The sequence below is a fragment of the Symphalangus syndactylus genome, chromosome 2, assembly GCF_028878055.3.
Source record: "Symphalangus syndactylus isolate Jambi chromosome 2, NHGRI_mSymSyn1-v2.1_pri, whole genome shotgun sequence".
NCBI classification, from domain to species: domain Eukaryota; kingdom Metazoa; phylum Chordata; class Mammalia; order Primates; family Hylobatidae; genus Symphalangus; species Symphalangus syndactylus.
In genome coordinates, this window is record NC_072424.2 from 51,706,375 (window position 1) to 51,733,514 (window position 27,140).

At 38.0% G+C, this 27,140-nt stretch overlaps 2 protein-coding genes across 6 annotated transcripts in view; one reads left to right on the forward strand and one right to left on the reverse strand.

Moving 5' to 3' along the window:
* The window catches only part of LOC129469797 (putative uncharacterized protein encoded by LINC00472), a 190,876-nt gene that overhangs the window by 116,717 nt on the left and 47,019 nt on the right, over positions 1-27,140 (forward strand). The window lies entirely within an intron of this gene.
* On the reverse strand, positions 1,154-21,914 carry OGFRL1 (opioid growth factor receptor like 1). Of its 5 annotated transcripts, none has more exons than XM_055256888.2 (7): positions 21,566-21,914; positions 16,803-16,889; positions 16,571-16,652; positions 13,790-13,868; positions 13,625-13,691; positions 13,369-13,514; positions 1,154-8,832 (listed from the first exon to the last, which is right to left on the reverse strand). In XM_055256888.2, exons 1-7 carry the CDS (start codon positions 21,839-21,841, stop codon positions 8,169-8,171), a joined length of 1,401 nt encoding a protein of 466 aa, XP_055112863.1. In that variant the 5' UTR covers positions 21,842-21,914; the 3' UTR covers positions 1,154-8,168. The 5 variants fall into 5 exon arrangements, with proteins under 5 accessions (XP_055112863.1, XP_055112875.1, XP_055112893.1 ...); XM_055256900.2 differs by having other exon boundaries at positions 16,571-16,649; positions 21,566-21,910; XM_055256918.2 differs by lacking the exon at positions 21,566-21,914 and adding an exon at positions 20,981-21,353 and having other exon boundaries at positions 16,571-16,649.

Sequence of the window (27,140 nt, forward strand, 5' to 3'; positions counted from 1 at the left end):
AACCTCTTTCTTTTCCAAAGCTGAGGGTAGATAAAACTAGCTATTTCAATAATAACAAAAATATATACCACTTGAGGAGAAAATATTTGTATATTCTTTGGTAGTGTTGAATATGCAATAAAGTTGTAAAAATAGAAGAATGTGAACTACTGTAGCAAAATTAATAAACCCAGTTTTCCTGAGTTGAATCCATGCTGACTCTCAAATCTGTCTCTTTAGTATCCTATCTTAAAATGCTCTTCCAATTAATCCTACATATTCATGGGCATAATCCCAAGAGCAGGGTAATCTTTTCTTGTTCCCCATGTTAGTCTGACAACTCATTCAGTCACCGTTGCCAAAGCCTAAAATCTCCCACAAGAAGCCAAACTGCCTGTCATCATTTTTATCCAGGCTGAGATTTCCCTCCATGCCTGAAATACCAGCTTGTCTGTTTTGCATCCACTTTAGAATTAAAATAAGGAAAATGTTATGAATCTTTTCCCAAAATCTCTCCCATATTAAAATTTACATTCTTGCAGAAGTGCAGGCTCAGTCCTGCATTTATTACTACCCTAAGAATCTTTGTTTTCTTCGGATTTTACAATACCTTCAGACATTCAATCTGTGAAGAAAAGAAAATCGTATTTTCTGTTACCAGAATGTATTCATTCTTCTCTTATGAAAATGACTGCATGTGTGCACTTCTCTCTCTACTAAACCATTCATACAAAAGGCTGAAGTTAAAGTCATGCTCCTTCACCACTGAGGCTGTGATTTGCTATCATTTTCTCAGTTATGCACAATCTAACTTCACTCTCTTACTACAGCTTATTCTTAGTCCTTTCATCCTCTCTTTCCCTGCTTATACAGAATGCAGCCAAGCTCAAATGTTACGCATTTCCTCATTTTTGTCTACATTGTCCTGTGATTCTTAGAGCAACCTCCTCACTTTCAATTTTTCTTAATCAAAAACTTGACTACTTAAATATTAGCCCGCCTAAGTGAAAAACATCTTTCACCTTCATTAGCTATTCATATTCATTCATCTGTAAGAAAAATACTTTTAAAACTCTGCATTACACAAAGAGATAACAATAAACATCCAAGTATTTACATGTATGATCTGTTCTGTAGAATCTCACAATAAAAATAACTTCAGATATACATATGATTCACCCTTCACAATATTTATTTTTGAGGATAAAAGAAAATAATGTTAGTCTTATATGTTAATCATAAAAAATACATGTTTAATGACAGGAAAACAGCAAGTCATTTTTTCTAGTTCTTTAAAAATATTTTAATCGTGCAAAATCACCATAATGTACTCTAGCACAATGCTAAAATGTTACCTAAGATAGAGTGGCTTTTATTAGTTTTATAGGATGTATATTTGGCAATAGTTATTAAAAATAATTACTCAAAAGGAACTCTATTATTTTAGAAACAATATTTTAAAATACAGCAGTAAGCAACAGAAACTATTGCTCTTTATACATTTTTGGCATAACACTGCCATACGGTTACAGAATTATAAAATAGGTATTTTATAGTACCATACAGATCCAGAAACTGGTTACAACTTCTACCACATACACATGGTATTGGTACTAACGAACATGCACAGCATTCTGTAATTCATACTGCAGTTGAATACAGAGCACAGAGAAGGCCCAGTGGCCACTGGAGAATCAGAGCTTATGTTATAAGTAAAACACACATCTTTGTAACAATCGTAGGCATTTTCCTGAAATAGTTAAAATACAAGGGACACAATAGTTTCCAAAATGACATAATCTGCTGTCCTTCTTCTTAGATAATACTAAAAAAGATTACCTTACATAGGAAACAACTGAAAGCCCTTTTTGAAAACAGGAGGAAAATGCTTGTCAAAGGACCTAACATTTTGCTCTCATTTGTTTCTCACAATTATAATGCCACATAATTAATACGCTGTCAACTCTTGACAGTGTGGAAGTTACTTCACTCACAAACCACCTATCACTGAGTCTTTCTCTTATCTGCAGCCAGTCCATCAATTTAACTTGTAAAACTACCAACTGTTGCTACACACAGGCAAAGGAATTAAACTTGGTAGTTGATCATTTGATTACATCTATCAGTCTACTGGAGGGCTTCAACGCAGAGTAGGTGGAATTCGTGGTTCAAATCAGAGTATTAATGGGATCTGTTTGCACACCAATACCTGATCTCCTTGGCACAAATACAGAGCTGATTCTTAAAGCATGTCCCCACAATAAAGCTTTTCTTAATCTTTCTTCACCTGTTTCCGATAATTCTGGCACTTACACAAACTTATCAAGGGTTATGTCTTTATTTCTGTGGTGAGTTTCCTGTTGCTGTTTCTAGACTTTTATTTCATTTGCATTTTATTTTTCTTCACCTGAAACAAAATCTGTTAGCACTGGGGGAAAAAAGTTCATTTGACTAATGAGTGCAGAATGTAAATGTTTCTTAGTACCAAAACTTATTATATATCTAATTTTTCTAGTTAATGTAAATTGTTACACAAACTATAATTTAAAAAGTAAAACTATGAAAAACCCTAAAGCTTAAGTATTTTTAGAAAAAAAAGGTATTTTAGCACAGTAAGTGACCATTACTGCCTTTTCTCTGAATCATTTTATAAAAAGAGATTTTATACTAATATACAGCTATGAATGAACAACTTCCCTAACTTTTTAAATTAAATAAATAGGGGTGAGGGGAAAAAAACTCATATTTCAATGTTTCCCAAGATCGTTAAGATATAACTACAATTTACTAGTGCCCAACTGCTCACAATTTTCTAAATAACTACAAAATAAATAAATTATAGCAGGTATTTTATGAGAACTGATACCCATCAAAATTGTGTATGGAGTCCATGATGGCCCATCCTCCCCAGAAGTCAGAGCTCACAGTGCCCAACACCCTCGTTATCCAGAGGAGAATCTGAGGACCCATCATGCCAGTGGAGAAGGGTGGAGCCCAGCACTGGCACCACTTTCCTGAGACGCCCACACTCATTCTTGTCCCTTCTCCCTCTCTGAACTCTACTTCCAGCCAGTTTGGGTCATAACACAAAACATTTAATTGTATTCTCTACATGAAAACTTTAATTCAGGAAAATAAACATATTAAGTGGTTATTTCCCTCAAATAACTGAAACAATAAACTTCACAACAGAATAGGAAAAAAAAAATGACAAAGAACACTCTCTGTGATCTAGGGGAAATGCAAGAACAGTGCTTTTAAAATGATTGTAATGAGACTACAGCATAAAAGTTTTTCAAATTAGTTTCAGATTTCTCCAACTGCCTACTGGAATTAAGCTTTTAATAATTTCTCTAATATAATTCTATTTCTGCATCCGCCTACATCTAAGAAGAAGCAAAACATAAATATTATTTGTAGTAACTAAGGAATGTTTAAAATGAAAATTATAGTATGTAGCTAAACTACAAAAAGCATAAATAAATATAACAAACAGTATAGTTAGTCTTTCTTACTCTAAACACTTTTTGTCAAACGTTACACATTCTTGAATATCATGGTGAGTACACTTCTTGATAAACTGATGCTATTGTCCCAAACAGCAACTTCTCCAAAATGATAAAGCACCAACTAAATGTCATTAAAAGAACTGATATTCATGGTTTAGAAAGTTCCCAATGATGAGATTTTATAATGGAGTAAAAATATAAACTTCTGAATGAAAAACATTTACATTTGTTAAGGCACATCTGGATACCTCCATTCATTCATATTTATAGCTATATTATTATTCATTTCAATAATAAGGGATTTCTAAAAACACATTCTGTCCCTGAACACAATCTGCTGGGTGTGTTGGATAACTAGAATGCAGAAGGAGCAGGGTAGTACTCACTGTCACCGTAGAGATTAGCCACACAAATATGTTCCTGTAATAAACAGTACAAAACTCAAAAAGAAGCCAGCAAATGTACACTCCTAATTTTCTAGATCCTACATTGACCCAGGCCATTTTTCTCTACAACTTCACCTACATTTAATGATTCTAGCGTGTCTAAATACAGCCTACCTTATACTCAACGCATATACCCCAAATGAGAGAGGGGAATTTCCTAAGTGGAAAGCAAAATAGAAATCTTCAAAAACATTCCTACAACAGAGGATCGCCACTCACCCCAAACAGACATTAAAGACCTGTAGATGTAGTTATAATCAAGCAAGATCAAGAATATCCTTTGTATCTTAGATTAGAAAACAAAGCTTTAGAAGAGCCTCAATTATAGTTTAAAAAATGCTTGATTACTCAGTATGGATGAATACTCAACCATAACTCTATTATAAACTTGAAAATTTAATATTAAAACAATTAACCAAATATTCTCCCCCCATTGGTTAAACCAATTTTTGACCATTCAATGTTGAGGTTTATTTACTACTCTGATTTTTCAAAGACTAACTCAGATGTAATACTGTACTGTTTTTCCTTTCCACCACATCATACTTCCACTCAGATTAAAGTACAAAACTAGAAGCAGGGTAGGTAATTTTATATGACAAAATATGAAACAATGACTATGACAGGCATTATGGTATTTTCATATGTTTATATTTTTAATACTTAGCAAAAAAATACTTAGAACTTCTCTAGTAACTCCTGAGTGGTAGATTTTATTTTCTCATTGAAGCTGGAAAAAAGTAGTCCCAAAACCTAAATTCAAAATAAAACTATACAACATAATTTTTGAGTTGACAACTAGACTTGATTTAGAGAAAGTAAACGTATTTTCACCTCTATCATTATTCTTTTGAATTTCTTATGAGATCGAGAATGAAAATGTATAATGGTACAATATTCTTCATGTTATAAACTTTCTCTACTGTACAGAAATATATCTTATAACTATATGTCACTTTACAGTATTTCAAAATAGTTTCACATAATCTCCTTTGATATATGAAAGCACAAAATATTAGAAATGTTCTAGACTAGTCGAGCGATACAACATCTATTTGCCATGAAATGCAAGTTAGTATTTTATCAATAGCCAATATTTAGTATCCTTGCACTCCACAGTACAACGATAAAGACTATGTATTTGTAAAGATTCAGCAACATTTTTAGCTATTTGGTCATGCTTCACTGCATTTTTTGTAACAGCTTCTCAATGAATTTCTGCAAGCATATCATAGTTTTTAAAAATACAAATCATAGGAGTCAAACCCAGAGAACTGTTTCATATATAAGACACACATAAATACGTATCTATAGATCTTAAAAAACTAATATACAAAGCATTAATAGAAAAAATTTCTAGACACTCAATGTTTATCTCCAAAAGGAATGATATCCTTTTACTTGTTCTCCACTGAATGATTATCTAAGTTATTTAGGGATTAAATGTAAGAAACATACTATTATATGTGAATATGCATTTAAAAACACCATAGTGGAAGAAGGCCACTATTTAAGATGGATGCCAGAAGTTTTCCCCTTGAGACTAAATATTCTCAAATTTAATGGTACAATCTAATCAAAATCCCTAAGTAGGAATAATATTCTAAAAGTTAAATTGCTAAATGAAATGCTTTTACTCATAAGGGCTCTAATATACTACAATTTCTAAGTAATTCAAATTACATTCATTGATTTTAGTATCTGGTAACTTTATTAATATCATAATATCTGGTCACAATCTTTTACTATTATGCATTTAGAAAGTTGTCTGAACACTTTATCATGTATATAAAATTGGTAAGTTATTTTGAATTAAATTATTTGTGTTTCTACAATTCAGCCTAATTTGACAATCGCTTCTCATCCTCTAAACCCTGTAGAACTATTTACTGAGCTCTATGGACACAGCTACAAGCACCACATAAGAGTGTCCATGTTTTTCTTGCATGTAAAACAGAAATTGAAATGCAAAAGCAGATTGCCAAATCCTAATACTTACTCACAGAACACTAGGAAAGCAAAAACTGGCATATTATGGGAACTAAAAACGAGAAAGTGTTCTATACTATACTTATTGGAACACAATGCACAACAAAAGTGCTACTGAGATTCATATAAAAAATTAGAGTTAAGCAACTGGCATGTTTCATGTAAACTTCAAAGCAGTAAAATCATATTTCTAGAGGCATACTATACGTGTGATTATTTTCAAGAAATCCACTGCAGAAAATGTGGATCAATAGAGGCAACAGAAGATGATACGTGATATGAAGTAGGACATATTACAAATTTCCTAGGGGATTAAAATGAATAGAACTTTTCTTAAAAGCCTAACAAAAAAGTTAATTCCTTTCTAAAGGAAATAAAGTAGAAATGTTTCATCTATTCATTTCTTTAACTATATTTGTATGTATGCTTTGAAGTTCTTATCACAGTGTTTTTTGATTTGTAATAATAATTAGTAATAATATAGAAAACAAAATTAATTGTTCTTAACCAGTGCTACGTAATATATTAAGTGCTTACTAAAGTTGCATATATGGACTTTTAAATTTGTTCTCAATTTTGAAGTTTGATAACTTAGAGATGCACAAAACTATACTTTTTAAAAAATACATTTGGGCTAAGCAACATTACTAATTTCATAATCCATAGAACACTGACATATTCACGGTTTAAGGGACTACTGTCTTGTTCACAGTGCAAGTGGCATGCCTTTTAAAAAGGAATTTCTTATTTAATTCTTCAGTCATTTACATTCAGAATCAACCATCAAATTTATATGGAACAGCTATAGAGAGTAAAGTTCTTGTCTTGAACTTTTCAATCAAATTTGTTTTTAAGCACTTAATTCTGAAAACAGTTATTAATTTAAACAAAGCAAAATCTTCAAGTCATACAAGTAGAAGTCCCACTCTGTTCCATGTAGATTTCAATATAGATCATCCTAATGTGTACAGTGGTCCCTTGATATCTGTAGGGGGTTGGTTCCAGGACCCTCTGCAGTTACCAAAATCTAGGAATGCTCAAGTCCCTTATGTAAAATACTTTAAATCATCTCTAAATTACTTACAATACCTAATACATACAATATAAATGCTATGTCAATAGTTGTTATACTGTATTGTTTAGGGAATAATGACAAATAAAAGGACTGCACATATTTAGTAGAGATGTAACCATCCATTTTTTCCAACAAATATTTTCAATCTGCGGTTGGTTGAATCCACAGATGCTGGGCCCCTGAATATGGAGGGCCAACTACACTAGAAACACACATGCTAGCTGAAAAAGATGGTGGCTTAAGGGTAAGCATGGAAGGAGGTAAGGAGGTGAGGACAGCAGGACTGATAGATAAGCTGGGGAGGTCAGAGCTCCACAAGGACATCCATTTCACTTATCAGAATCTAAAAATAAACACGTTGAGGTACTGGAATCAAAGAATCCAAATTAGTTTCTGAACACATTTGAAAAGATCAAACTCTTACAGTTAAAAAAAAAAAATTAATCAGCCAGGCACGGTGGCTCATGCCTGTAATCCCAGCACTTTGCGAGGCCAAGGCAGGCGGATCATGAGGTCAGGAGTTCAAGACCAGCCTGACCAACATGGTGAAATCCCATCTCTACTAAAAATACAAAAATTAGCCAGGCGTGGTGGCACGCGCCTGTAATCCCAGCTACTCAGGAGGCTGAGGCAGGAGAATCGTTTGAACCCTGGAGGCAGAGGTTGCAGTGAGCCGAGATCATGCCACTGCACTCCAGCTTGGGCAATAGAGTGAGACTCCATCTCAAAAAATAATAAAAAAATAAAAAAAAGTAAAATAAATCCATAAATCAGGTAAAAGTGTAGCAATCCAATGAAATTATCCTCTTGATTTCCCTCATGTAGACTATAATGTCTCAAAAGAACGTATTTTGTATACCAAATACTACATGGTAATTTCTAGATACTCTGAAAATATTCTCAAAGTAATTATTATACATAAAATTTGAAAATTCACATCCTAAAAGCATTACAGAATACATTCATTTATTGGGTCTTATCTTAAATTTCCTTATTAGATATTCAATTCATTGTCATCCAAAATAAAAAAACAAACAACAAAATGCTTATGACAGAAATCACAAACAGATGGCTAAAATTTGAAATTGACCTCATCTCTGTTCTTTAGGATAAATGATACAGTAGTTTTTTCCTCTCTAACCTAAACTGGCTTATGGGTTTTCTGATAATTCACTGTACTAGTACAACATCATGGCAATTTGTATTTCCAGGATTTTCACTGTCTTGGTTATGATTTCCACCTTCTTCGTTATTTTCAGGAGATACACTCTCCTTTTTTTCTGTGGGAGTCGTAACTGTTTTCTCAGGTTGAGAATTCACATTCTCAGCATTACTGTCCTTCTCTGTATTTCTTGGCTTGGCATCTTCATTGCTGGGCTCTGGGCTGGGCCTGTCTGTCTCTTCCACAGGCTCTTTTGGTGCCACTTTTTTTTCTTCAGCTGTTTTGCTATTTAAATGAACAGCTGAGGAGGAATTTTTGGAGTCCTTGGCTTTTCTGTGCGTAGAAGTTTGACTGTTATGACTGGAGGCGAGAGGGGAAGACATTTTCTGGGCTTTGCTTCCTTCCGACTGTTCTTTTCGAGGCGGTCCCCAGATAAAGTTCTCTGAAGGCGTGTAGTGTTTCTGGGCGAACCGCAGGAGCTTTCTCCTTTCTCTTCTGTCTCTAATTGTATAAACAAAATACTCTAGAGCACTCTGCTTAATATTGGGAATAGTATTCTCCACAAGGGCTTCATGAAGAATAAATTTTACAAGAGGAGATTTAAAACTTTCATATCCAAGCTCACCAAGGCTTTTAAGAATACGAGTGATTCTTAAATAGTTGTGCTGGGACCTGGAAGAGAGGATTGAATAAAATGAGTAGGGGAAATCAGGTGTAGGAAGGCAGGAGAATGAAAACTATTGGGAAAATATTTTTTATGGAAATGTAAGCCATGGAAATATGCCGTGTAATGACTTTAATGCCATATTTGATACCATTAAGAATAAACCAGAGGGTATTAAATCCTTAGGCCACAATGTAATGTCAATCTATGTGAAAGTCAAATGTATAAAGTAAACTTCCCTTGTCTGTTGAGTTCTTCCTATTAGAAAAATATTTAGGTTTAAATTTATTACCACTGTTAAATTGTTGTTTATTACTGAAAATACACTGAAGATGAATGATCTAACAGAGCATTTATTTGCATCAACATCAATGTACTGTACTCATCACAGGTAACCACTGCTAAACGTAAACACATTAGCTAACAGCTGACTGGTGCAATTTATAGTGCCAGCTGATCAGCAAAATCCACCATGTAAGCCAACTCATAAGGATGGCAGCAAAAACCACTCTACTTTGCTAAAACAGTTCTGACAAAGGATACAAAACTGACTTATTTAGCAGAGCATAGTTTCACAGTTAAGAGCATGGGCTTTGGAGTCAGACCTGAGTTCACACCCTGGCTCTGTAACTCAGCAGCTAAGTGAAACTATGTTTCTCTATGTCTCAATATCCTCATCTGTAAAATGGGGAAAAGTGCCCACAACTTACAGGACTGTTGTAAGAATCAAATGAGATGATATACATGCTGGGTATATACAATTCAATAAGTACCAGATACTATTTAAAACTATTAGTATTATTCAAAGATATGAGATTAGGGACCACCATATTTGTACCTATCCCAACTTAATCTAATTTTCTTCAATCTCTGGTCATTCTCTCCTCCTCTTTCCCTATGTGATAATTTTTTTTTTTTTTTTTTTTTTTTTTGAGACGGAGTCTCGCTCTGTCGCCCAGGCTGGAGTGCAGTGGCGCAATCTCGGCTCACTGCAAGCTCCGCCTCCCAGGTTCACGCCATTCTCCTGCCTCAGCCTCTCCGAGTAGCTGGGACTACAGGCGTCCGCCACCACACCCGGCTAATTTTTTGTATTTTTAGTAGAGACGGGGTTTCACTGTGGTCTCGATCTCCTGACCTATCTGATAATTTTAAATCTCATTTCTAATGGCCTTGATTCCAAGGGTACATTTTCCCCCAGATTACACTAACATCTTTCCTCTCTATCACAAAACTAATGCCATTACTGGATGAATGTTTTCAAAATCTATTTTGTCACAATTCATAATGTAACTCCCCAAACTCACTCAGCTCAATCTTTGCTTTATTACACATGCCTGGTCAAATTCTAAAAGAATCATCAGCCACATGTATTAATCATAGGTGTTGTCAGCCACCCAGGTATTTATTTACCCAATATTGCCACATAACCATAACCATCACTTATTTCTAACTTCCTAAAGCCTGTTTTATATCTCAGACACGGAACTTTCTGAAAACATTATATATACCTGTCCTAGCTTCCAAAAATGCTTAAAGATTTTACTTTGAAATAATTAGCAAATTACTTGGGAAGCAGGGAGAAAGATGTTGATGAATTAAGGGATGGCAGGGTATGGTTCCATGGTCTTATGTTTCAATGAGAAAGTTTCTTTGGACAAAACAAAAAGCTTAGTGATTCAGACTAACCAAACACTGGAAAAGCTAAGCCCAACAGTTCATCATCTTCATCTTTCTGGATGTTTACTAAAAAATTATTGTCTTAACATTCAACTCTGAAGCCCAGAGGGTAAAATGCAGCACAGATGTCTCAGTTTTATACATCTGTATTTTTAAATAGGAAGTAACACTCTTGAGACAATACAAATTTGGGTACAGTTAAGACAATGTGTCACTAACAGCAGGAGCAACTTAGTTGTTACATTCCTATGGAGTTTGCATACTCTAAATACTTAGTGACAAAACCCTTGGGCAATTCTGCCTCATATGTCTATGAGAAAAAGATGTATAAAAAGGTGGAAGAATTTTTTTTTTTTAAAAAAAAGAGGAACTCTATGACTAAACAAAATTTACTATATTTGCAACAGCTCAATTTTATATAGCCAATCTTAGATGAATGCTGAAGTTAAAATTTCTGTACACATTTACTATATCTACATATTCTCCGATTAAAAATATTTACACAACAGCATAAAAGGAAAAAAACTTGGGTTAAAAAATGATGATGAGGATCCTAGAACAAAACTACAAAATAAAGCAATTGGGTGTTTCAGTATGATTTGTAATAAATGTCATAGTGAAAGACTAAAAGGTATAGAAGAGAGTGGCTAAAATCCTTATAGTGTATAAACCATCCTAGGGTTACACAATAGGCAAAAGAAAGAAGCTGAGGTTCCAGACAGAGGTTAAGGGTAGCAAATAGTGTTGAAATTGCAGGACGTCTAGGTAGGTAAAGAGAGAAGACGTACAAAGTGAGAACCAGGAAACAAAATAAAAGTTAAAAGGCACCCCAGAGTCTAAATATGACTCAAGTAATCCAAGTTGATTACAAACAAAATTGAAAACACCTCTTAGTGGTTGGTCCATATATTTGTACTCTCATGTCTGAAAATATTTTGCCTCTTTTAGTCAGGGTCACTTGTTCACTCAATGTTATTTTATTTTACTTTTGATTCAATATTTTTCCTCTGCTTAGCTACTATAAATATATTGAGTTCCCTGCCCACTCTAAACTACTCAAGATGCTATATACATTAAAATACAAATAAGTTATGACATTTAAGAATAAGTCAGAAAAGGACCCAATTGAAGAAGAAAATAGAGTAGGCGTTTTCATAGAACCCTCTATCATTTGTTCAAATCTAGTCAGTAAAGATTTTTTGCAACTAAACTAGAGAAGAAACAGCATGTTTTCTGGCAGATTGTAAGGCAGTTAATTCACAGCTGGAAAAGCTCTATGCTGACAATAGGTGGCAGAAAGAAAGGATGGGGCAGAGGAGTGAGAAGTGACTTAGTTCAGGCTCCCTTCCCCTGCCTCAACCCTGGAAATCGTTTAATTAAAGCCTTAAAAAGAGACTCTGTTTCCACCTATAAATCAGAGGATATGATAACAAAACTCCAAGGAGGATTTAAGCTGAAGACCATATTTTGTTCATCATTTATTCATTCAATAAAAATTTACTAAGCAAGAGTTCTATTCCAACCAAAATAACAAGTTTGAGGTATCTAAAATGATAGTCGTTAAGTACATGAAACATGAGGTACTATCAAATCCTTTCAAAAGATTTACTTTTGCTGTCTTTCGTGTCAATAGGCTGCTTGCATGCAGCTCTTTCACAGTGTAATATAAGTGTTTAGAAACTCTGTCCAGAGCTAGCTACCTGTATTGCTTAGGTAGAGGTATATATACCTATGCTTTAAGTGCCCTACGTAAGTCAAATTTAACGTGAGTTATGAGTTAATGGGTCTTCTAGTCAGGAATATAAAGCTTTGTGCCCATATCTTTAGTGTTTTAGTACAAACTACCATTTTAATATCATTGATTATAAGTAATAAAGTAAAAAGAAGGCTTAACACTAGTATTTATACCCATCTTACCAAAGCAAGATGAAAGTTCTATAAAAACACACAAAAAAAATACTTAACTGATGCACAAAATGTAGACTGCTACGGCCAAAGGAAAATTGCTTAGTTTTAATTTTTTTGCTCTTAGTACTTGCTCAGTTTAGCTAATTATAATATGCTTAAAAGTACTTTAAAGCTGGTGGCTGTATAGGCCAGCATTCATAAATAATTCAGCTATGATTAGTTTAAATGTAACTATAATTAGTTAAAATTTAACTATAATTAAAAAGAAAATAGACAGTGAATATGAAGAAAATGTCAAGAAAAATAAACTTTGGTTATGAGTATTAACAAAAGTTATAAACATCCAACCAAATGAATACAGCAAAACACTTCCAAATAAACTATGTTAAAATGTTCTTAATAAGTTTTGGGACTTATTACCCAAAAATGAGTTTTTGTTTTTTACCTTAATAGTGAAGACAAGTGTAATTTTCTCTGTCTTTTAGTAAAAGGTATGGGCCCATCTCATTCTTATAAAATGATTTTTATACATCATAGGCTTAATACATGAATTTAATCTTAAGAAGGCATCATGCTTAGAAACAGATTGTGCCCCAAGAAGCTTACAGCCTACAAGAAGGAATACACAGAATTGTACACAAGCAATAACAATAAACTCAAAGAAATGTGGCATAAGGAGGAGGGGGAGAGGCAACATTTGGCTGTGGGCAATAGGAAGGTTTCAGGGAGAAACAGATCTGAAGCTGAATAGCTGTGTTTCTACCTAGAATTTTGTTCCTTTTTGTTGTTTTGTTTTGTTTTAGAATGTGGTACAGGAATGTAATGCATTTCAGACTAGCTTTTTAATCCAAATTCCTGGGCCCATCTCATCTGCTAGTTGTTCCTGCGTTTCATAGAGAACTCTGTCCAAGGGAAAATAACTGTGCTGGCCCCTGATTTATCACAGGGGCTTTACTTACTCATTCAGGTGCTGAAATCTTTCCTGCCAGTTAACAGCCCGAGCAACATTTCCAGTTTTATCAGTCAGTTTTATTCCAAAAAATTCTAGCATCATTTTATAAGCCAGGAGGAATCTTCTAATTGCTTCTTTTGTTTTTTTGAATTCCTAATATAAAAAATGAAAAAAGTAAGCTGAAATGATTCAGTAGCTACAAGGACAGTGAAATAGCAATATTATTTGGCCACCCTGTATAAAATGAAATGAGCTTGCATTACCTCAATTTCATATGTAGTTAGTTCTTTAGCATAGAAGTTCAAGCCTTGTTCTCTCAGGGGGAAAAGCCTATTTATTTAAAAAAATAAAATTTTTCTATTAACGTTGTCTGGAAAACATACATGATTAAATAGGACATGGTTCAAGATAGATAATATGTAACTGACCATTGAATGTAAGTGTGGTTGTGCTCCAGTTTTTCATAATCTCCTTTCCATTTACTTAGAACTTCTTCAATGTAAACACCTAAATAGTAAATATTTAAAAATGAACCAGGCATTTCAAACATTGTGAAGACATTTTAAGATTCGAATCACTTGAGTTTTATATGAAAACTTGTTTAAATTTAATAATAGCACCCAAGAATAATGCTTTTAAAAAGATGAATATCCTATGCTCATATATTCAGTTATGTGATAAATCTAATTAAAAAAAATTAATAGCACCTCAAATTGCAGAAGGCTTTGTTGGGCAATGTACTCTAAAGCAGAGCTTGGCAAACTGTGGCCTGCCAGCTGTTTTGTAAATAAAGTTTTATTGGAATATAGCCATGCACATTCATTTATGTACCGTCTATGGCAGTTTTTGTACTACAGTAGCAGAGCTGTGTAGTTGCAATACAGACCCACTGTCCCCCAAAGCCTAAAATATTTACTATTTGCCCCTGTACAGAAAAAGTTTGCCAATCCCACTCCTAGGAGTTATATAGTTCTTTAAATGCTAGATTGGATCAAAATGAAATGCATCCTAGGGAAAAAGAAAGAAAGTGGAGTACAAATAGAAGAAAAGAAATGAAGAAGGAGAAAACAAAGGAGAAGGAAAAGGAGAAAAGAAAAATGTAGGAAAAAGTTGTAAGTGCTTACTACATGCTGTGAGAGTGCACATTATCCAGCTTAGTCTTAACAGAATGTTCCCAGTGTCATGATCCTCATTTTAACAATGAAGAAACTGGGAGATTTGTTCAAAGTTACACACTAGTAAGAAAGTAAATCTTGGAGTGCAACGTAGGTCTTTCTGGTTCCAAGAAGTAAGCCCTTTTCACCCCGTCCACTTTTCCCCCACAAGAACTCACAAAAACAAAATCCTCCTGTTACTAAGTCTGTCAAGGTCCTTACAATTGACTAGCCATTTAGTCAATCTTGTAGAAAAAAAACATAGCAATATAATATTTCTCCAAACATAACTCATCTCATTCTTGTTTCCTCCAGAGATCCCAGTTTCTAGAAGAGGCCCACTCTCGGAAGGTTTGGTAAAAAGTTGTTTTGAATCATAATGTTGGCTTTATTGGCATGTTGAAACCATTTACCTCTGTCATTTTCCATTTGTTTTCCTTTCCAACTACCACTCCTCCCGCCTGATAAGTAAATACCATTGCCAGATTATGCTTACTGGCAAGTAGTGTGTGTGTGCGTGTGTGCGTGTGTGTGTATACTAGGGAGGAAAGTGAGTTGATATAATTTATATAATAAACTAGGATAACATTTTATCTGACCTTAGCTAAAACTTCTGACCCCCACCAATCGTAAGATTTCAAAATAAACTTTGTAATAAAGATGACCAAAAATTCAATATATTGCTTGAAATTACTTTTTAAATTAATATTTACAAAATAAATTCCCTAGTAGAAAAAAAAATAGAGTTAAATACTATCATAGCTTTATGTTCAATATTTTTAATATGTGAAGGCATTCCTTTAGGAAAATTGTATGAAATTCAAATCAGACTCAAATTAACAACCTATCATTGCATTTCTTCAAAATATTTTTCTACCCCAAGTCCTAACAAAGCAAATAATTTAGCCAATATTTTTCCATTAGTAAATAAAGCAGCATATTGCTATCATTAGTAAATATAACTGTGCAATTTTATCTAGAGGTTTCACTCCGCATCACAGCAGACTTTCATGACACCAGAAAGTTAAAGACAAGTAGATCTGGCCGTGTCAACAATGTTCTCAAATATTAACTCCCAACTGGTAGGTCTGTCGGTACATAGTACTGGGACTCCCTCCTCCCAAACTCCAACCAGGCTTTAGACGTCTTGCCTCGAGTTAGTTCACCAAAGAATGCAAGGTCCTGCCACTTGAAAGCCTTGCAGTCTATCTCCTTCATTCCGTGACTCACACTGCTGTGGAACTGGCTCAGTTTCCACTGAGAGCAAATAGCAGAAGCCAGGGAAGTCTGACCACCTTACACAGAAAAGCGCTCTTGGGAGAGAAGCCAGCTTTGCTAGGGTGACCTGGATAAAATTAGGATGACCACCATGAACCACAGCATGATGCCTCAATGAAATATGCAATGTTGTGGTCATATTACCATAGCAGCTGCATCTTCTCACTATGGGTTTGGAAAATATCCTAGGAGGGCAATTGCAGAGTTGGGAAGGAGACAAGTGTATTTGGCAGAGTTGGATGGAGATCTACTGTATCTGCAGTTCCCTTCCCAGAATATTAGAACTCCAAACAGGGATTGCTGTAGATTCCTGATACTGAATCTGAAAACTGACAGGAAAGATAATTCTAAATACAAACAGCACTTTTCAATCACATGCTAAATAGTTTTCAGCTATGGCACAATGGAAAGAACAGTGGACTCTAGAACCTGCAATCGAGTGACCTAAGCTTTAAGTCCTAGTGACCTAATCTTTGAGATGAGAAAGCTGAATTTGATCTTCTCTACTGCTCCTTAATAACCTAAAATTCTGTGGTTCTATACATCAACTCTCTCTTCCTGTCACAAAAATTGTCCCTACTATCTTTCAGATAATAGCAATGTAAATAAGGAAGATACCATTAATCCATAGCTCTTCCTCCAGAATTTACCAAGAGGACACATTAGACTGCATAGCAACGTAAATCCAATCAATGAAACAAACCACAAAATAAACAAAGAATAACCAAGTGTATGTGATTATTTAAAGTGCAATTTATCAAGTAGTACGCTACTCACCATCTGGCTTGAATGGAATTTTATTCTTATAAAAACGAAGATTGCTCAAATCATTTTGATATCGGATATCTTTGAAGTTCTGCTAAAGGAAAAAATAAATCAATCTCCAGCACATAGAAATACAGTAAAGGTACAAGGACCCTTCATGCATATTTTCTCAGTGGCACCATAAAAATTTAAAAACAGAAGGAAAATAGTTTACATTTTAAAACATAGCATTCTATACTCTTACTGGGTACTGGTGTCGGTACTTGTACAAATCCCTCGCAGCATAAAAACTTCTCTTTGGTTTGGCAGTTGCTTCAGTGGAATCACCACCCTAAAATAAAAGGTGAAACTCTGTTTACATGTTGACGCAAGATAATTTCACAAAGAAATTTCCAGAACAAACTTAATAAGGAAGATCCATAAAGAAAGCCTGGAAATTGTCAATCTGTCCAGATTAATGAAAATACTATAAATGTTCCTTTAATAACGCTTACGAGCAATATTTCTTAGCATCCTATTTTTCTTATTTGACCCAATAACATTTGTCCTAAGATATATTACTGAATAAAACACTTTATTATTAACCAAAAACCTAAGAGGCCAATGTTATGGTTCAATATCCATCAAAAATAGAACTCAAAAAGGAATTCAAGACATTTATTTACCAGATGATTATGCAAGTGATTCTATGATAAAACTTATTTTAGAATATTTTACATAATACTAAGAATGTGTTAAGATACTAAATCAATTCTACAAAGAAAATTGTCATGAAATTTGCAACATTTAGCTGCACTTGGAAGTTAGGTAATATTTATGAAAAGAAAGGATTTTAAAACAAACTAGCTTTCTAAACTCCATCCTTTATAACACCATGACAAGTACACAAAGGCATGAATAATCATCTGTCCACTGAATGATAATACAATGTGATATAAACATTTAAAATATATACACACAAAGCAATAAAATGCTCTTAAATGGAATGATGTCCGATTGAAACAACTTATATGTGGTTGTTTACTCATACTATTCAAACTCTTAAGCAAAATTCCTATAACCATGAACTGATTTTTAAAGTATAAGATGTGAGTTAAAATAATCGATCTGCATTCCCTATATGTACTATTATAATGTATGAGAAAGTGCTGACGACAATCATGAAAAAGAAAAACTTCAGACCTTTAAGAGTCATTAAAAGCTTTGCCCCAAATTCTTTTCTCCTCAACCCCTGTCCTCCATCTGTGTTGACAGATTGGCGTCCTCTAAGTAATTTTCACACATTTTTGAAGTGGTGTGATTCTCACTATTACTACAAGTACTGAGTTACTTCAACATCAAGTCTTCTGATGCTTAACATTAGTTACGCTGTCATGTTACATAAGCAAGGAAAAGCTTGAATTCTGGTCCTTGCCACACGTTTCAAAATAGCTCTGCCTAGCAAGTTTCTGAATCTATTTAGCCTGAGATACAACCATATGAATCATCATCCTACATTTGTATAGAAGGCGCTCTCCATTTACAAAGCACTTACATATATAGTGAATAGACAACAAACAGGGTTGACAGTCAAAAGGCATTATTTCATTTGATTCTTAAAACACACCTGACTGACAGTTAGTGTTTCCATCTTAGAAACAAGATATCAGGGGCTTAGAGAAGTTGCACACCACCCAGAGTCCAGTGACAGTGCGAGAGCAAGAATCCCAGGCTCTGGGTTCCAAGTCCAGGTCTGAATCAATCTCAGTCACACTAAAAAATGAAGGATATATGGAAACCTTGGTGTAGTATCAGTAGCCCAAGACTTGGAGTCAGAAGACTAGGAATCTTAACGCTGCTTACTTGGTGTTTGTGAGGCCTTAAGCAAATCATTTAGCTGAATCTTAGTTTTATCATCTCTGAAATAAAGATAATGACTCAAGCCCTACCTATTTCTCAGGATTATCATCAGAATGTCTGTGTCCTGCCAGCATCTGCTCCTGCTCTTCCAACCCCTATTCCCTTTGGACTCTCTACCCAGACCCCTTTCACCTGCTCAGACAAGGATTCTGTTGTTCAATATTGTTCCTCTTTCCTGGATCATCAAAATTTCCCTCTCTTCTGGATCTCAAACAAACATGCTGTAGTATCTTTAATCTTAAACATACAAAACATTCCTTGACCCAAGCCTACCATCAATTACAGATCCATATATCTACTCCTTTTTTATAGCAGATCACCACCAAAGAATTGCCCATACTTTCTGTCTCCTTCTCTCCTTTCCCCATTTCCCCCTAACCCACCTCAATCAGGCTTTTGTCCTCAGCACTCCAACAAATAGTTCTTGTGAACTTCACCAATAAATCTCCATCTTGCCAAACCATTTCTTAATGTTCACCTCAGGTGACCTCCCAACAGAACTGGGCCAATTAAAGCATCCCTCCTTCCTGAAACACTGTCAGTATTTGGCTTACAGGATACTATACTTTCTTAGTTTACTTTCTGTCTCATTGGGCCCCCCTTGTCAGCCTCCTTTTTTGGCTCCTCCTCCTCTTCACACCCTCTAAATGGAGAGGTGCCTAAGGTCCTCATTCGTCATCACTCCTTGATAACCCCTTATCTTCCTATGCCTTTAAATACCATTGATCTCAGATGCTGAGGACTCTAGTCCTGGACTAAGTCTCCATTCTTAGATGTAATTTAACTACCCAACAAATGATTAACTACCCAACAACTTTACTTGGATGTGTAATAGGATATCAAACTCAAGAGAATCTTTGATTTAACCTCCATAGCTGCATTCTCCCTAGACTTCCCTGTCTTGGTTAATGTCACCATCATTTGTTCAATATTCAGAGGGACTAGGATGATGCAGTGGAAGTGGTGTGAAGGAGTCAGTCTGGGATATGCTTTAAAAGTAGCTCCAGTATTACCTGCAAGTGGATTGACTCTGAGGAACAGAAAACAAACAGTGTTGACAGTCAAAAGGCAAAATTGAAAAGCAGATTTTTTGGGGAAGTCAGATGGTGATACTAACAAGAAAAATTAATCATTAAAAGGGAATAGGGAGGGCTGGTGTAGTCTACTAGTTACTGGGGTTGCAATTAACTGACTGAACATTATTGAAATGTTTTATATAGATGGACCTGGTTAGTTGGATTGAATCTTAGCGGGTGTTTTTTGATATTCCAAATTTCTGTAGGAGGTTACTTAATTGGGAGACAAACGGAAGGGAAAAACATGAGAATGCAGCATCTAATAATTTAATAAGATTGAATTAGCAATGCAAAACAACAGCGGCAAACCAGACACGGGCAGATGGAAATTCAGAATTCCACAGGTCCAAGGCGCTGATAACAGTGATAGACAGACTTGGGTTTGCATCATCCTCTCCCTCAATGATCTTGGGCAAGTTTTCCTTTCTCTCTAAGCCTCAGTTTTCTCTAAAATGGAGACCACACAGCAAACACCCACCCCAAAATTGTTTAGCACAGAGCCTGCACTAAGAGTTTATGATTTCCTCCTTACCTAAATAGAGTTGATCACCAAGATGGCTGAGGCAGCGTTAGCTGTAATATTTAGGTTATGATTCCCCCAAAACCCTGTGGTCACATTGGACTTTGGGCTCCGTTTTCCTAATCTTCATTGTCCCTAGCTGATAAAGAGAAGGGTCTAATGCGGAGCGGCAAACCTGAACCACCTCCAGGATGCACACTTCTTCAAGGGGTCAGCTACATATTTCCTCCTTTTTCAAGTTCCTGATTATTTTCAGTCCATCAGAGGTTAAGGGGCTTACTTACCTCTTGACTAACCCCTCCTCCAAGCTGTATTAGTCAAACGGTTCAAACACAGTTGGATCAACAAGTCTTCCGGTGAAATAAGATTCGTGAACAATGCCCTGAATCCTAGGTTGAAAGGCCTGAGTTGGGCAGAACAGTGACGTATGAACTTCATATGGGGGCCTACACTTCTGACGGCTTAGACCCCACTGTAGGGGAGAGCGCTAGCTGCCTGCACTTGTAGCCTCACCTTATTCTGAGTAATTTTTTTTTTTTTTTTTTTTTTACCAATAACACACACTAGAGGGGTTGTCACAATCCTCTATTTTTAGACAGGTTCCTCCCACCCCACCTTCGCATAATCCAGCTGCGCTGCAGAGGCAAAGAAAACACCCATTCAAGTTGGGTTCTGCCTTGAGGGACTTCCCCGCCGTGCCCTCGGCCAGGCCCCAGGCCGGCAGTGGGAGGGTCCGGCGCTTTGGGCTCCTGCAGGCCCCCGGGCTCCACCGGGAGACAGGTCAGCCGCGGCGCGGAGGGGTCGGGTCGCAGTGGCGAGCAGCCACCTGGCGCCCCTGCCCTCCGAGCGCGAGGGCGGCTTGGCACTTGCCCCTCTGGGGTGCCGGGGCGCCCCAGCCCGACCCGAGGCCACCGCTGGGCCGCGTACCTGCTCGGCGCCCGCCGCCTCGGCGTCCTCGTCCGGCGCGGGGCTGGCGCGGGGCCGCCCGCCGGCTTGCTCCGGGGGCTGCGCGGGCTGCCCGGGCTCCTGCCCCGGGCCCTCGCTGCCGCCGCCCGGCCCTGGCTCCTCCGGCTCGGACTCCGAGTCGGTCTGCCAGGTGGAGTCGCAGTCCTCCACGGTGGTGGGCTCGCGGAAGCTGACCCCGCCGAGCAGGTTGCCCATTGAAGAGGCGGCGGCGGGCGCGGGGCTGCGGGGCTGCGGGGCGCGGGCTGCGGCAGGCGCTCTAGGGCCCGGGCATGGCCGCGGCGAGGGCGCTGGGCGGCAGCCTAGGCGCGCCCGCCCCGCACTGCCTCAGCGCGGCGAGCGGCGGACAGGCACCCTCGCGGGGAGGAGCCGGCGGCCCCGGGACCGCCGCCGCGCGCGCCTGAACCCGCCCATCCGGCTCCTTCTCCTCCCCACAGGCGGGAGCTGCCGCCGGCCCAGATCCCCCAGGAGAGCCAACTGCGGCCCCCAGTCGAGCGCCGCCGGCCCCTGGCCGCGCCTCCCTTACACGTTTCTCCCCGGAACACCTGCCTTCACGCGGCCCCCGGCGGCCCCCGGAGTGGATCGGGGTCGGCTGCTACCCTCGCCGCCCGGAGTCGGGGGACGCCCTCCCGGGGCATCTCCCGCCTGAGCCGGATGAGGGATCCCGCCCAGCTCCGGGAGCTGAGGACTGGCGTGGACGTGGTGTCGAGGAGGTGTCACCGTCAGCAGGCGGGTCCTGTCTGCACCCCCTCCCCCTCTCCCTGGTCCAGGAGGAAGACACTTTAGCTGCAGCAGAGGACAAAAGCTGATGGTGCCAGGCACCATATAAACAGGAAATCCCAGCTGCCACAACTGTACTTAGGGCAGCCACCTACAGTCCTTGTGGGCTAGAAAAAGTCAGAGCTATCAGTCACCTCATCTAATGAGCGATCATCTTGTGAAACAAAAGGAACAGTAACAACTAGACCATCACATTGATTTGTGGGTAACCTTACACCCACTCCAAACTGGTGCTCTGAGTAGGCCAAAATCTCAGAATCCGTAGAACAGATGGGCTGTTTCTAAGGGAAGAAGCCTTGGCCCTTTGGTCTTTTCTGCAAATGAAAGGAGGAGGGAGAACTGTGTTATGGAAGTTCTGTTCTGTTCTGTTCTCTTCTGTTCTGTCCTGTCCCTGTCCCTGTCCCTGTCCCTGTCCTGTCCTGTCCTGTCCTGTCCCGTCCTCTTTTTGAGACAGAGTCTCCCTCTGTTGCCCAGGCTGCAGTGCAGAGGCGCGATCTCGGCTCACTGCAACCTCCGCCTCCTGGTTTCAAGCGATTCTCCTGCCTCGGCCTCCCGAGTAGCTGGGATTACAGGCATAAGCCTATAGAAGCACTTAAAGATAAGGTAGCATTATCAAATATGTGACCCAGAGAAAAGTGACTGTTGTAAAATGTGTCTTCTGACTTTCTAACTAGAAGGGAAGCCTCTTTGCAGGCAGCCCCCGTCTGAAAGTGGGTCTGTATTTATAGTGCTGTCAACTTGGTGGGTGCTCAGTAAACATTTGTTAAATATGGACTGAGAAAAATGAGCTAGATATTTGAAGATTACACTGTTGAACTTGGAATGAATAGTTTCTTTTTAAATGTTTCATGATGAAGTAGGAAGCCAAATCATGTTAGATGGACTGTTTCTAAGGGAAGAATCAGGTAAACCGGCTGCCTATTCCATGGATAAATCAGGATTACCTAAGCTCTTCATGCACTGCAACAAGACATCTAGGCTGTGGCTCTGTCACTAATCAGTTTCTGACTTTAAGTAGATCACATGAACCTAAACTTCCTCATCTGTAAAATGAGACCAGATCTCTGGGATCCCTTCCAGCTCTGACCTTCTGTGATCCTATGACTGGGAAAAGCTCTGAAACTAGTAAGAAATAGACACGGGATGCACAAAAAGACTTTTGGGACCGGGTGCGGTGGCTCACGCCTGTAATCCCAGCACTTTGGGAGGCCGAGGCGGGCAGATCACCTGAGGTCAGATGTTCAAGACCAGCCTGGCCAACATGATGAAACCTCATCTCCACAAAAAAATACAAAAATTAGCCTGGCTTGGTGGCGGGCGCCTGTAATCCCAACTACTTGGGAGGCTGAGGCACGAGAATCGCTTGAACGCGGGAGGTGGAGGTTGCAGTGAGCTGAGATCAGGCCACTGCACTCCAGCCTGAGTGATATAGAGTGAGACTCCATCCCCCCCACCCCCTGCCAAAAAAAGACTTTTTGATTATAATGGCTTAGCAGAAGAAGATGTGGGGCAGCCGCATACCACAGGAATCCAACTGCTCAAAGCTGGGAATTTGATTTTCCATTGGTAGAAGACCAGAACACATTGCAGAAGTAGATATTGTCCATCCAGCCTTAAGTGTTCCAACACTATTGATGTAGAAAGTCTAAGGATAGTTGTTGTGTCCCAGGCGCTCCATCAGTTGGTCTAGGTGTATGTAGATTAAAGTTGGCCACATGTTCTTTGCTCTCTTCCCGTTGAGAAGTAGTCTTATTCCTTACTCTTGAAGGAGCTGCTTAAGTCAGTGACTTGCTTAACTATAGAATATGGAAGAAGTGATAGTCTAGGATTTTCTAAGTTAAGCCATAAGTAACCTTGCATTTTCCACTGGGGTCTCTTGGAATATTCTCTCTGTTAGCCCCATGCTGCCATGTAAAAAGTTCAGCTAGCTTGAGCCTGCCATACTCCTAGAAAGGCCACTTGTGTGTGGCCTCTGGTCATTCTCTGGTCATGGTACCAGCTGAGCCCTACCGTCCAGTATCCTCTGTTGGATTCCACTGGTTTTTGTTTTTTATTGAATCCTCCAGACCAACCCATCCACTATCTGAATACCTTTCAGTGACCTCCATCAACCCTACTTGGAATAAAGGGACTACCCAGCAAAGCCCTGCTCAGATTTCTGACCCACAGAAGAGTGAAATGCAATAAAATGGCTGTTGCTTTAGGTCACTAAATTTTGTAGTAGTTTGTTATACATCAGTAGATGATGGAATGGTGAGAATATTTTGTTTTCATAAATTATAGCCTATTATAAACTCCTACCGAAACACCACCTTTTGAAAAATGTGTCAATTTTTATAGGACCATAGATGATATGCCAGATTGTGCAATATATTTTCTAAAGAACATAATTTTACATGAATCGTAACACCCACCTTATATAATATTTAATCAATTTTAAGTTTAGAGCAATAAGCACGACCACATTGTGCCCAATCTATGTATTATTTTAAAAAGTTAATTCTGAAGGTCTGTCATCTCAAGCTTCTATACACAGGAATTATCCTTCTCAAATACCTAAACATTTTTTATTATCCCTGCCTTTCAGAGTATTAAACATTCCTGCATCAACAGTAAAGAAGGGTACCTTTGCTTCATATAAAAATCATCACTTAGCTCAGTGCCAGGCATCTATTAATTTATCAATATATGTTAGCTATAATGATGATTCATCCAATATGTCTTTAAAGAACATATAATTCAACAGTAATATACACATGTATGGAACAAGGAGAAACTATTATCACAATGGACTATAATACAGTTTCTGACTCCCTGTAAATAGAATCTGCTCTAAGTTAAGCAGATACTATAGCCATGCTTCAATATAACTCTGTTTTCAACTTTGTTATGAAATCCTTTAAGGGTGAGGCCATTTTACAAAGGACAAAGGAACTGGTGCTTCAGGAACTAAACTTTTTTGGATGAAACCCAAATGTATCTGGCATATCTTGAATTGTCTTTTATAGTCAATCCAGTTTTAGGGACATCAACAAAGGTTTATTATTACATAATTTGAGAGTCTTTCAAATAAAAGGAGAGGGCAGATCAAGGGCCGTTTTCCCCAACCTCAGGAGTTAACTCCTCAGTACCTCCCAGGAACCTGAAATCTATGGAGGAAAAAAAAATAGTATTTTTTTAAAAATTAAAAATAATAAAGATGGCTCTCTAAAGAAACACCTGAAATTAGTAAAAACATGCTGTAATATTATTTTCCATTGACTGTAGCCAAGAGCCTCTGCTAGCACCCATGGGAACTTTGTGTTCTTGAGAATAAGACACCCTTCCTCCAGGGCTTAGTGAGCAGGGGCTGGACTGGAGTTCCCTCCCACCACCTTAACTGAACATCTTCATCCAGGACACAGCGTGTACAACCTCACATAGAGTTCCTGACCAGAAAAGGCTTGCTGGAAATTTCCCAGGATCTTCCTTCCTTAAGGTAGGAGTTTAGAATAGGTTATAATTTATGAAAACAAAATATTTTCTTCCTCCTTCCTCCCTGCAAATGTTCTATACTTTTTGTATGATTCTGAGATATCTTCTCCTGTATCCTTGCCAACCACTAACATCACCATAGCCCCTCTTACAAAAATCTTTCTTTCTTTTTGGACAATGCAATTGTGCAATTCAATGTTTTTCTGCATGTTTCTTTTATCTTTATAAGGCTTGTTGCAAAAATATCTCTGCTGTCCATTACCTCTTCCTTAAAATTCTTTCTTTTTACTCTTCTCAAAGAAATGACCAGCGATTAAAGCAATTCCTGTATACCAAAACCAAAGCTTTCAAGGTTGTTTTAAATGAGATACAGAAATAAACACACAGATGTCTAATTTCAACTAAACTGAACTTGTAGTAGCAAAGAGATTTCTGCATTTTTTTTTCTTTTGAGATGGCGTCTCGCTCTGTCACCCAGGCTGGAGTGCAATGGCTCAGTCTCAGCTCACTGCAACCTCCGCCTCCTGGGTTCAAGTGATTCTCCTGCCTCAGCCTCCCAAGTATTTGAGACTACAGGCATGTGCCACCATGCCTGGCTAATTTTTGTATTTCCAGCAGAGACAAGGTTTCACCATGTTGGCCAGGCTGGTCTTGAACCCTTGACCTCAGGTGATCCGCACACTTCGGCCTCCCAAAGTGCTGGGATTACAGGTGTGAGCCGCCGTGCCCGGCCTGCATTTTTTATTATAGATATAAAATGTCAAATATTTCACTATCACATATTGGTAACAAATGAATTGAATTCCCTCACTGGCACCTAAACTGCTGCCAAGACTCTTCTGAACCCGTGTGGTCTTCCAAATCTTATACATCGAATGTATCAAAAAGTAGCAGGATATGTTGTGTGTGTACTGCTGAGGTTGTTTGTTTATTTGTTTGTTCATTCATTCATTTTTGTTATTCTCACTTAATTTCTTTCATCAGCATCCATCATGGGAAGCCACCTTGCCCTAGGGAGACCTCCTGACCTAGGGTATTTAGAATATATTAAGGAAGACAGCAATTAATAAATTCAACAATAATAATAATTACAAATTATAAGTACAATGCAGGCAAAGCGAGATCATGCGGTTTTGGCTTTGCTCTGGGAGTCAGAGAATTTCTCTGGGGAGGTGACATATAAGGGAAGAAATGAAGGACAGGAGAGAAATTAGCCTGACAAAGAACAGAGATAAGAGCATTCCTGGCAAAGATATTGGCATGGACAAAGGCCCCAGGCAAGAACAAGATTAGCCCCTATGGCCAGAGTGGCCAGAGAGCAGGTGTGCGAGGTGTGTAAGGGACAAAGCAGGCCAGGGCGTTTGATTTCAGGTTTTTGGATATTGGTTCAAAAACCATTCTTTAGCCTCTTTCATCAAAAGCAACCGTTTCCATTTTTTTCTGGTAGTTCTTTTTGTTGGTTTTATTATTTCTTGGTAAAGTAACAGATAGCAAGCAGATGACTGACCTGGCTGCATATGTCAGGTGCCTCTGCAGCCTTTTCCAGGCCACTGGAGCATTGGCTAATACACCAAAGCAATAACATACTGCATTTCATGGAACCTAAGAATCATTTATTCTCAGATGCATCTTATTTCAGAGATATTTAAATGTAAAAAATTATACATTCTAGAATTCATGCATTATGGTTTGCTAAAAGAGAATGTTTAACATTTTTACAGAACTAATTTATTCCTAAGAAATAGTTTACAATTCAAAGGCCGACTCTAAACTCGTAACTGATACTGAGTATTTTCACAGCTTAAAGACTTTTTTTACCAATCACACTAAAGTTCTTAATAAAGCAAAGGTAAAAGGTCCATAGAATGTA